We start from the raw sequence: 12,645 nt of genomic DNA on the forward strand, positions 1-12,645 counted from the left end.
ATTTGACCTATAGACGAAATCAAATCACAGAATGAACTATCTGTGAAACTATTTCACGCGGCTGACCTTTTTGTGCGACGCCCGACACGAAGGCGCCACACTACATTGTGCAACGCCTCACAGATAGGCGCTACACGGCCAGCGTCGCACCCATGTGATCAGAGCTAGGCGCCACGGGTCAGCCGCGTGAAATAGTTTCACGGACAGTTCATTCTGTGATTTGATTTTGTTTATAGGTTAAATTTGTCAAATTTGCCAGCCCGTTCCGACAGCGTGGCGTGTCCCACTCCGTCATCCTCCTCTCGTGAGTCCCCAACGCGGCGAAGTATCTCTCCGCTCACCGGGCCCCGGCCGCAATCTCTAGTCTAGTCTCTCCAACGCGACAACTTCCAACTTCCCCCAAATTTCTTCACCTCGAAGCAATTACCCCCAACCCCTGACCCCGATCCCCTCCTCCTCCCTTCCCCCCCTCCGGCCACCGCGCCCCGATGGCGGCCAACGTCATGCTGGCGATCCACGAGAAGAAGGCCACGGCCGTCGACCTCTATCGCCCGCTCCGCCAGTACATCGCCTCCGCCTACTCGGAGCGCGACGCGGCCACCGCCGACGACGACCTCTGCGCCGTGCGCGACCTCCGCGCCGCGGCCGTCGAGAGCCCCTCCCTCCCGGACTCCTCCTCCCTCGAGCAGCGCCGCGCCGCGCTCCTGGCCTACGCCCGCGCGCTCGCCCTCGTCAAGCCCCGCTTCCCCATCTCCCCCGACCGCGCCCACGTCCACTCCCTCTCCTTCACCTGGCACGACGCCTTCAAGACCAACAAGAAGGTCAGCCTGCCCTCCGTCCACCTCGAGAAGGCCGCCGTGCTCTTCAACCTCGGCGCCGTCTACTCGCAGATCGCGCTCGCCGCCGATCGCACCACCGACGTCGGGATCAGGACCGCCTGCGGCGCCTTCCAGAGCGCTGCGGGGGCCTTTGCCTGGCTCAGGGAGAGTGGGGTCGCTGCCAAGGCCGTCGCCGCGGGGGCCACCACCGTCGATGTGACGCCCGACTGCGCGGCGATGCTGGAGAAACTCATGCTGGCACAGGCGCAGGAGTGCTTCTTCGAGAAGGTCATAGCTGGTGGGAAGCCGCCCGCACTATGCTCCAAGGTGGCGCGCCAGGTCTGTGCCTACTGTTCTATGACCTTGTGATTATCTCAGGGTATTGATGAGTCTAATTAAAACTAATAGGCAGCTTGGGTTGTTACCTTCTGCGCTCGTTTATACAAACACACTATAATTAGCAGCCATAAGTGAATTTGAACACTATGATATGACGTAGTTTGGGGAATTTGTCTAGTCAAGTGTTGACAGTTATTGAGTTTTACTATGCTGAACACCATGTTAGTGCAGTATGTTTATCCTGATATTATGACGAACCTGGTAACTCGTGCCATGATTAAGTCATTTGTTCTACAACACATTTTGATGAAGACAACCATGTATGATCGATTTCCCCGCTTTCCTTTGTCTCATATTTTGCAGTAGAGATTTTTTCTTAATCTAGTCCTGCTAGATTTGCTTGTTTTGGCAGAATTTGCATGTTGATGCTTTACAGTTAGCTCAACTTCATGATACCACATTCCTTTGCATTTCTGTAACTTTGATTTCAAATGTGCCATCTGCCTTACTTGTTGTGCTTTCAGGTGGGCGTATTCTATGAAGAAGCTTATGCAGCTCTCTGTGCACCTCCTCTTAGTCAGCACTTTGACAGGACATGGGTTTCTCATGTCCAGCTCAAGGCAGCTCAATTCTATGCTGATGCTTGCTATAGGTTTTCATTGGATCTTCATCAGCAAGAAGAAATTGCTCAGGAAATTGCACGCCTAAAGATTGGAATGAACGCCTTGGCTGATGCCAAGAAGGCAGCTAAGGGAGTTGCTGCGCCACTTCTGGATTCTGTTAATAAGCTGGAGAGTAACATGAAAACCAACTTGGATAGGGCCATGAAGGAGAACAATAGTGTTTATCTGATGCGGGTTCCAGAGGCGGGTACTTTGGGAGCTCTGCCTGCAGCTTCCCTTGTAAAATCTACTTCTTTGGCTGAAGTTCTAGATGCTAGCAATGAGAGGCTTTTTTCATCACTTGTGCCTGATGGCAGCATGAAGGCCCTTTCTAAGTACACAGAGATGGTAGATGATATCATTCGGACCCAAGCAGAGAAACTTCAGCAATCTAGTGAGATCACTAGAGTTAGGCTGAAGGAAATGGACTTGCCTGATTCTATTCTATCATTGGAAGGTAATGTCAGCATACCTGCAGATCTGAAGGAAGATGTTGAGGCTGTGCAGATAAGCGGTGGCCCTGCTGGCTTGGAAGCTGAGTTGCAGCAGCTGAGAGATTTGAATAGGGTCAATCAGGAGTTGCTTGTTCAGACTGAAGAGATGCTGCAGAAGGAGGCAAGTGAAGATGCTCAATTCCGGACGCAATTCGGAAGTCGTTGGACTAGGCCTCAATCAAGCACCCTAACAAAGAACATTCAAGACCGATTGAATCTTTTTGCTGGTAATCTTAAAAAAGCGGCTGCGAGTGATGCTTTGATCGAACGAGATGTGAAGGAGAGCTACCCCTTGATGTCTATTCTTGACAGAAGACCGGTAAGAGTTTAACACTATATCGAACTAGAATTACTCATAAGATTTCGAAACTTTCTTGATCTACTTCGCAATGAACTGCACCCTATTATTCATCACTATCAGTACTTCACCTCTTAGTTAAAACTTAAAAGATGATTTTATATGTCTGCAGATAGAGTCTGCACTACCAAGTATTTCAAGGCCTATCATGTCCTTGGATGGGAATGAAGATGCTATCGTTGGAGCCCTTAAACAAAGCTTGGTAATGCACCTATTTTTGTTAGCTGGCGAACATGTAGCAGGCTTGACTTGTTTCTTTAAGCTTGGTAAAACTAATTGATGTGTGGACACAGAGGCAACTGGAATCTCTTGGTGCACAAAGGGCAGGCCTTGAAGACCATCTGAAGGAAATGAAGAGAAAGGTACAATCCTTTCCTGTTGTGAGGCTTATTTTGATCTCCACATTCATAACCATCAAGCCTGAGCTCTAGAATGCCACCTAGTAATCTTCTGGTGCTGTATTTTGTTTGCTAACTGTATTGCAAATACTATAGTAGCGAACATTGGGTGCCTGATCTTGGTGATGAACTGCAAAATTATTATTTTTCATGTGAATATTCTAGCTGTCATCTACAGTAGTCGCAAGAATCCGTGTGCAATCCTTCAAGTATTCTAATTGTTCCATGTATGCTACATACATGTGAAACATTCATGTTTTACATTTGCACCTAGTATTTTAGGCAGTTTAAGAAGCTAGCGCGTCAAGTGCACCTTTCACTTGTTACTGCCCCGATGGAGTTTGGTAATTGAATAATCGCAAGCAATTTTCCAGTTATCATCGCGGTGGGCGAGTCGTGCTTATGTATGAGATGTTATGTTCATGGGGGTGCTATGCTAATACTAATTTGTGATAACCTTTAATGAAAACCTTGCATTTAGTTTGCTACTCATGCTGGAACAATTCATTTTCTGCTTTGCACTCTTGTTAACTTCCACCTCAACCTGTCGAGATTTCAGGGAGGTGTTGTGACTTCGCTTTTCAAGTTTGGTGGTCCTTGCATAACTGAATTTGATGTTTGCAAGAATAGTAGTATACGTATGTAACATGTCTGTGATGTTGTCTACAACTCTACATTGATTTTGTATACTGAGATTTGGGGCATTCATTCATTTTATGCTAGGATGATATACTCCCTAAGTTGATGGCTGGTGTTGGAGCACATGATGATCTTTTTAGGAAGGAGATTGCGAAGTACGATCCTATCTGTGCTGAAATTGCTGATAACATTGTAGCACAGGAACAATTATTGTTGCAAATACAGGTAAAGCCCCAATTCCTGATAAAGACTTGTTTAGTCTACTCTGGGACAAATTTTGTTCTGGTAGTTTGGTGCAGACATTCTTTCTATATTTTTACTTAGATATATCCCATTGATAATGTTTGTATATATTAAGAGAAGGTGTAGAAGCATTAACGATTTGCATCCAATATGTAGAAGCGTCAATGATTTGCAACCAATATTGGCAAAGAAAGCAAGACCCTAAAAATTATTTCAAACAATTTACAATGCTACATTTGACGTTCTTTCTTCCTGTGTCTAACACTACTTGTGTTTGGATCCTCCCACAGGAACAAAATGCGCAATTTGCTGCTGTATTCAATCTAGATGATTACAAAGGTAACCCTTTAAATTTCTTCAGCAATGGATGGCAGATGTCCAGCACTTGTGACTTTAGAAGTGGCTTGATACAATCTTGAATGTACTGAGTGTTGTACGGTTGTACCAGCAAATGATTTAGGAACGATTTCTCCATTTATATTCCTTGTACAATTGGATTGGATACCTATTGTTTCGGTCATACCTGTGACAGTTTCAGCAATTTTTAATCTTAGTTATTCGTATGATTATGTTCTCCCTTTGACCACTTTATGTACTTAAAGTGGCAGGCTAGGCATTTGCTTGTAAGCACTTTTTTCCCTTCCGTGCATCATTGTTAGTAAAGTTCCTTCAATGGATACCACTTCTGTTTACTCCTATCTTAAGTTCAAGTACGAGCTTTGTTGACACTTCTATGCAGCTTCGAAATGATATCCCAGTCGGAGTTCTTTATGTGCAGTATTTATGTGTGTTCTTTTGTTTTGTTTATAGGCCTGTAATACAAGATGCTTTTCAATCAACCAATTATTATCCTGATTTGTGGAACATAACTTTTCAGTTGCTCGTGAGAGATGTTACAAGCAAATTGCTGCAGCTGTTGCTAAATACCAGGCAATTAAGAAGAACATGAATGACGGCCTAAATTTTTACGTGTCTTTACAGGTTTGTGTGACTGCATTTTTCTTCCTCCAATGATAATATAAATGGTGATGACTCCTGTTGGTAGAACTACTGATGATGATACTTTTGATCCTTGGCAGGATGCAACCGGCAAGATACAACAGCAGTGCAGTGACTTCATAATGACGCGAAACATCCAATGCCGTGAAATGATCGAGGACGTGCAAAGAAAGTTAGCAGGTTTCAACTTGTCATCTTCCAGCCACAACACTAACACGCCGAGGAGCTCTTCTGTTCCACCGGATCAGCACAGTCCATCACCACCGCCACATGCTCCTCATGCTCAGTCCTCGTACGGTGCTCCACCTGGGGGCGACCCGAGGCCAGTTTACTCCCAACCAGAGTCAAGACCTCCGTACTCGCAGCCATACCCCACCTATGGTGCGCCACCGCAGCAACCTCCATATGGCGCAGCACACCCTGGTCAGTACCAGCAGCACCCGCAGCAGCATCAGCCACCTCCTGGCCATGACTATGGCCAACCGGCGTATCCCGGGTGGCGCGGGCCGTACTACAATGGGCAGCAGCCACAGCCGCAGCAACCAGGGCCGTATCCACAAGCACCGTACAGTGCCCCAGGCGCGTACCCTCATCACCAGAGCAACTACTACAGGCCTCAATGAAAGACCATCTTGGTCTGGAGGAACGATTTGTTCTCTTAATTTTTCTCGCGGATATGTGTCCTTGTGGATTCCATTCTTGTGTATACTGGCATACTGGTTACGAGTTCCGGCGGAGTAATGTCAATTGTGCTCGGGTTGGTTAGGCGGTAGCCTGTATGATATGTACGTGTAATAATGCAATTGGCGTGCCATTGCTTGGCTTCAGTATTGGATTATGGAAATGAGGAACGATTATTTTTTTCTCAGCCTCCGCTTGGATGCTTTGTTTAACCAACCTGGCGAGGGGAACTGAAACGTCAGGTCACTTTGGTACACTGCGTATCTAAAGTGAGTAACCTTCCAGCCTTTCTATTTTGTTTAGAGAGAACCAATGCATATCTCGTCAGGTACAACCCCTTGTACATACTACCTACATTCATGCATGCATTGATCGACAAATATTATTCTGCATGAACGGATATAAAGTTTTGATGTACTCCCTTCCTCCGTTTCATAATGTAGTGCGTATAGAATTGTTGAAAAGTCATGCTTTGCACCAAGTTTATAGAGAAACTATTTATATCTACAATACCAAAAATATAAAATACGAAACTACATTTTATGATGAATCTAATGATATGTGTTTGACATTCTAGATACAAATATTTCTCTTCATAAACTTGATCAAAGTTTGTGAGGTTTGGCTTTAAAAAAAAAATATACGCACTACATTATAAAAGGGAGAGAATATATGAATTATGGTGTAGTCTGCAGTGTTCAAGTACGACACATGACATGGTGGTGGTGGGCGCAGCGGGGTAGAAGGCATGCGCCAAGCCGGCCAAGGTGCCAAGGTCTACAAGTCTGGCTCCGACGGTGTGACACTGGCATGCGGCACAAACTACTTCATCAGTTCATCTACAATATCCCTGTACACTGCCAGTCTGGCATGAAGACCGCCGTCACTGCCGCCTAGCCTCATCCGTCCATCTATGACATTGATTATTGTTGTATGGTGTCTGTTGTTTGATTTCAACTCGTGCGTGTTGTTATGTTGTGCCATATGTACTGATTATGTATTCATATTTAATTCAATAGAAGTTACATTTTTTCCAAATGAGATTCAATTGCAGAAAATAATATGTCTGGTTTATTCGGCACAACTACCGGTTACAAGAAAATGAGAGGTGTATAAAGTAGCGAAAAAGCAAAATATATTCACATCCATTAGGTGGGGACCGGATATATTTTATTGTTGATTTGTACTACTAGTATGGTTTTTAGGAGTATTGCTCTAAGACATTTTGATGTTGTGTAGCATGTGCTCGACAAAAATTACCCATAAATCATACATGTTATGGTGAATTTTAATAATAACTATTGAGTTTTGCTTTAGTACCCCCTCTTCCCAATGTTTTTGCACGAATCTTAAAGTTACTTAAAAGGGTATTCTCGTACATATTCAGGATCAACTGTAAACTTTTTTTGGGGGGGGGGGGGGCACCAAAGCAAAACTCGTAACTATTTTTGTTCAGGAGATATAGTTGAATAAGACGGAGAGAGGCTAAGGATTTGGGGCTGCGAGATGGCTCAAGAATTTGAGTAGCTTTTTTATTTATACCAAGAGCCTTTTCATTTTGAATATGGGTATATGTCTTATTTGGTATGGATTTGTTGTTCTCTTTATCTGGTTGTACAAAACTAAACATTCTTAAAAAGACAACTCAGCTACAAGTCAACAACAAGAGCAACCCCCTCTCGCTGCCACTCCGACCCCATATGTTGGACAAACCCTTACATCCGCGGCCACATTTATTTGCTTCATCGACTTTTCCCCCACCCGAAACCCTCGCCTCCATGCCAACAACCACGCCGCCGCTAGCGGCACCATCCTTGTCCGGCGAGCTTCTCGAGGAGATCTTCCTCCGCTTCCTGCCGAATGAGCCCTCATTCCTCGTGCGCGCCTCACTTGCAAGTAAGCTCTCGTTCGGCCTTCTCACCAGCCCTAACTTCCAGAGCCGCTATCGAGAGTTCCATGGAGCTCTCCCCATGTTGGGATTCTTTTGTAATCAGATCGACACCTCCGACTCGGAGGAGGAGGAGGAAGAACCTGTATCACACTTTGTTCCCGCCACAACATCCGACTCATGCATATCCAAGGACGGCTGGATCGAGTCGAAATATGATGTATGGGATTGCCGACATGGTCATGTTCTATTTGGGGAGAAGGGTCGGAGATCCACGAAGTTCATCATTCGGAACCCCATGACGTCCCGCTGGACGGAGGTGCACATACCCAAAAGATACATGGTGGCCGACAACCGTGTAGCCGCTATGCTTTGTGCTATGACCGGATGCGACCACCGCCAGTGTCACGAGGGCCCGTTTCGGTTGGTTTTTGCCTACTTGTATGTGGGAGAGGGCGAGGACGAGGATGATTGTGTTGCATACGCGGGTGTGTCCCTGCCAGAGATGTGCAATTGGAGCAATCCGTGCTCTAAATTTCTGAGCAAGCCATGCTCTGAACCATGGAGCAAGCGGTGGAGAGATTCCTCTGGTCTTCATGTTCCATTTGAGGCACGCATCGAATCAACCCCCCCCCCCTAGTCCTCATCGAAGACTCACCCTACTCCATACTTTCATATTATGTTGATGTTTGCGTAGGAATTCTCAAGTACAACTTGAGCTCTAATTGCTTATCACTGCTTGATGGGCCGCTAGTGGAGGATGTCTTTGTCGGTGCCACTATACTCACGGCCATGGAGGACGACAGTTTGGGACTTGCACACATGGATAGATTAACCCTCTACCTGTGGTCAAGACAGATGGGTTCCGACGGAGTTGCATCATGGACTCAACGAACAGTCATCAACCTCAAAAACCTTCTCCCCGTTCGAAATCCCGAGAGAATACCTAGACTAATTGGATCTGTGGAGGGCTGTGATACCCTTTTTGTGACTATAGACCTTGGCATCTATGAGATTAATCTCAAGTCACTAAGGTGGAAGACCATATGGAAGACTGAAAGTTTACGTGCTTTGTTTCCATACATGAGTTTTTACAATCCAAAAGGTACATCTATACCTATATGTTCTTTCTTATGTGGTTTGGGATCAAATCTTAAGTCATAATATATAAGTTAGCGGAACAAACAAAACATTGAATGTCTAATCTCAACTTTGAGTGCGATGTAACACTCGAAGGTTGCAACTAATTATGCTTACTAAATTGGAAATTTGCATATTAGCATGGCATATCGTTTTTGGAATCACATCCACAAATATGTTTGCAGAAAGGGCGATCCCCGGTGATGTGACACATTGACAATCTATGTTTGCAGAAAGGGAGGATACTAAATAAGGTTAAGGGCAGCCTGCCACTTTCATCAACAGGAAAGATGACCGGACCACTTGGGAGTTGGAGGTGACATGGGTCATGTGATCAATTCTCTTGGGGTAGCTATTGTAGTGCTGCTTGTTTTCTCATCGTCTTGTTGCTTGATAATTTCCCTATCTTGTAATGAACCTCTAGTTTCTTGTAGCAGCATCAACCATAGTTTGGTTAGTTTGTTATTTTAAAAACTATATAGTTTGCTTAGTTTTTTATGGTGACTCGCTTGTTGGGGAACGTAGTATTTCAAAAAAATTCCTACGATCACGCAAGATCTATCTAGGAGAAGCATAGCAACGAGCAGGGAGAGTGTGTCCACGTACCCTCGTAGACCGAAAGCGGAAGCGTTTAGTAATGCGGTTGATGTAGTCGAACGTCTTCGCGATCCAACCGATCAAGTACCGAACGCACGACACCTCCGCGATCTGCACACGTTCAGCTCGGTGACGTCCCTCGAACTCTTGATCCAGTTGAGGCCGAGGGAGAGTTTCGTCAGCACGACGGCGTGTTGACGGTGATGATGAAGTTACCGACGCAGGGCTTCGCCTAAGCACTACGACAATATGACCGAGGTGGAAAACTGTGGAGGGGGGCACCGCACACGGCTAAAGATCAACTTGTGTGTCTATGGGGTGCCCCTCCCCCGTATATAAATGAGGGGAGGAGGAGGAGGGCCGGCCACAAGGGGCGCGCCCAAGGAGCGGATTCCTACTCCTAGTAGGAGTAGGTTTCCCCCTTTCCTAGTCCAAGTAGGAGAAGAAGGAAGGAGAGGGAGAGGGAGAGAGAAAGAGGGGCCGCGCCCCCTCCCCTAGTCCTATTCGGACTCCCCTTGGGGGGGGGGGGCGCCACCTCCCGTCTGCTGCCCTCTCTCCCCTAAGGCCCACTAAGGCCCATTACTTCCCCGGGGGGTTCCGGTAACCCCTCCGGTACTCCGGTTTTATTCGAAACCAACCCGAACACTTTCGGTGTCCGAATAACATGGTCCAATATATCAATCTTTATGTCTCGACCATTTCGAGACTCATCGTCATGTTCGTGATCTCATCCGGGACTCTGAACAACCTTCGGTACATCAAATCACATAAACTCATAATATGAATCATCATCGAACGTTAAGCGTGCGGACCCTACGGGTTCGAGAACTATGTAGACATGACCGAGACACATCTCCGGTCAATAACCAATAGCGGAACCTGGATGCTCATATTGGTTCCTACATATTCTACAAAGATCTTTATCGGTCAAATCGCACAACAATATACGTTGTTCCTTTTGTCATCGGTATGTTACTTGCCCGAGATTCGATCGTCGGTATCACTATACCTAGTTCAATCTCGTTACCGGCAAGTCTCTTTACTTGTTCCGTAATGCATTATCCCGTGACTAACTCATTAGTCACATTGCTTGCAAGGCTTATAGTGATGAGCATTACCGAGAGGGCCCAGAGATACCTCTCTGACAATCGGAGTGACAAATCCTAATCTCGATCTATGCCAACTGAACAAACACCATCGGAGACACCTGTAGAGCATCTTTATAATCACCCAGTTACGTTGTGACGTTTGATAGCACACTAAGTGTTCCTTCGGTATTCGGGAGTTGCATAACCTCATAGTCATAGGAACATGTATAAGTCATGAAGAAAGGAATAGCAATAAACTAAACGATCATAGTGTTGGGGAACGTAGTAATTTCAAAAAAAATTCCTACGCACACACACAGGATCATGGTGATGCATAGCAACGAGAGGGGAGAGTGTTGTCCACGTACCCTCGTAGACCGAAAGCGGAAGCGTTAGAACAACGCGGTTGATGTAGTCGTACGTCTTCATGATCAGACCGATCCAAGTACCGAACGTACGACACCTCCGAGTTCAGCACACGTTCAACTCGATGACGTCCCGCGAACTCCTATCCAGCAGAGCTTCACGGGAGAGTTCCATCAGCACGACAACGTGGTGATGGTGATGATGATGCTACCGACGTAGGGCTTCGCCTAAGCACCGCTACGATATGATCGAGGTGGAATATGGTGGAGGGGGGCACCGCACACGGCTAAGAGATCAAGAGATCAATTGTTGTGTCTAGAGGTGCCCCCTGCCCCCGTATATAAAGGAGCAAGGGGGGGGGGAGAGGCGACCGGCCAGGGAGGGCGCGCCAAGGGGGGAGTCCTACTCCCACCGGGAGTAGGAATCCTCCTTTCCTAGTAGGAGTAGGAGAAGGGGGGAAGGAGGAGGTGGAGAGAAGGAAGGAGAGGGGGGCCGCCGCCCCCTTCCCTTGTCCAATTCGGACTGGGGCAAGGGGGGCCGCGTGCCACCTCCTGGCTGCCCTCTCTCTCTTCTCCACTAAGGCCCAATAGGCCCATTACTTCCCCCCCCCCCCCCGGGGGGGGGGGGGGTTCCGGTAACTCCCGGTACTCCGGTAAAATCCCGATTTCACCCGGAACACTTTCGATATCCAAATATAGGCTTCCAATACATCAATCTTTATGTCTCGACCATTTCGAGACTCCTCGTCATGTCCGTGATCATATCCGGGACTCCAAACTACCTTCGGTACATCAAAACACAAAACTCATAATATCGATCGTCATCTAACTTTAAGCGTGCAGACCCTACGTGTTCGAGAACTATGTAGACATGATCGAGACACGTCTCCGGTTAATAACCAATAGCGGAACCTGGATGCTCATATTGGCTCCTACATATTCTACGAAGATCTTTATCGGTCAAACCGCATAACAATATACGTTGTTCCCTTTGTCATCGGTATGTTACTTGCCCGATATTCGATCGTCGGTATCTCAATACCTAGTTCAATCTCGTTACCGGCAAGTCTCTTTACTCGTTCCGTAATACATTATCTCGCAACTAACTCATTTAGTCACAATGCTTGCAAGGCTTATAGTGATGTGCATTACCGAGAGGGCCCAGAGATACCTCTTCGACAATCGGAGTGACAAATCCTAATCTCGAAATATGCCAACCCAACAAGTACCTTCAGAGACACCTGTAGAGTACCTTTATAATCACCCAGTTACATTGTGACGTTTGGTAGCACACAAAGTGTTCCTCGGTAAACGGGAGTTGCATAATCTCATAGTCATAGGAACATGTGTAAGTCATGAAGAAAGCAATAGAAACATACTAAACGATCAAGTGCTAAGCTAACAGAATGGGTCAAGTCAATCACATCATTCTCCTAATGATGTGATCCTGTTAATCAAATAACAACTCATGTCCATGGCTAGGAAACTTAACCATCTTCGATTAACGAGCTAGTCAAGTAGAGGCATACTAGTGACACTATGTTTGTCTATGTATTCACACATGTATCATGTTTCCGGTTAATACAATTCTAGCATGAATAATAAACATTTATCATGAAATAAGGAAATAAATAATAACTTTATTATTGCCTCTAGGGCATATTTCCTTCAATCTCCCACTTGCACTAGAGTCAGTAATCTAGTTCACATCGCCATGTGATTAATCATCAATAGTTCACATCTTTATGTGGTTAACACTCATAGTTCACATCGACATGTGACCAACACCCAAAGGGTTTACTAGAGTCAGTAATCTAGTTCACATCGCTATGTGATTAACACCCAAAGAGTACTAAGGTGTGATCATGTTTTGCTTGTGAGAGAAGTTTAGTCAACGGGTCTGCCAAAATTCAGATCCGTATGTATTTTGCAAATT

General features: G+C 45.9%; 1 protein-coding gene and 1 long non-coding RNA gene across 2 annotated transcripts; both read left to right on the forward strand.

Moving 5' to 3' along the window:
* Positions 1 to 339: 339 nt before the first annotated feature.
* LOC109740968 (vacuolar-sorting protein BRO1) lies at positions 340 to 5,818 on the forward strand. Its single transcript, XM_020300036.4, has 8 exons — positions 340 to 1,157; positions 1,682 to 2,632; positions 2,784 to 2,873; positions 2,965 to 3,033; positions 3,793 to 3,933; positions 4,242 to 4,290; positions 4,829 to 4,932; positions 5,031 to 5,818. The coding sequence occupies exons 1-8, from the start codon at positions 489 to 491 to the stop codon at positions 5,571 to 5,573; spliced, it is 2,616 nt and encodes an 871-aa protein (XP_020155625.1). The 5' UTR covers positions 340 to 488; the 3' UTR covers positions 5,574 to 5,818.
* Positions 5,819 to 7,252: 1,434 nt separating this feature from the next.
* LOC120967922 (uncharacterized) lies at positions 7,253 to 9,157 on the forward strand. The gene is made up of 2 exons (XR_005761780.3): positions 7,253 to 7,527; positions 8,893 to 9,157. It is a non-coding gene; the product is annotated as an uncharacterized lncRNA (long non-coding RNA).
* Positions 9,158 to 12,645: the final 3,488 nt, after the last annotated feature.

Source organism: Aegilops tauschii, chromosome 1 (assembly GCF_002575655.3).
Source record: "Aegilops tauschii subsp. strangulata cultivar AL8/78 chromosome 1, Aet v6.0, whole genome shotgun sequence".
In the NCBI taxonomy this organism is placed as follows: Eukaryota; Viridiplantae; Streptophyta; class Magnoliopsida; order Poales; family Poaceae; genus Aegilops; species Aegilops tauschii.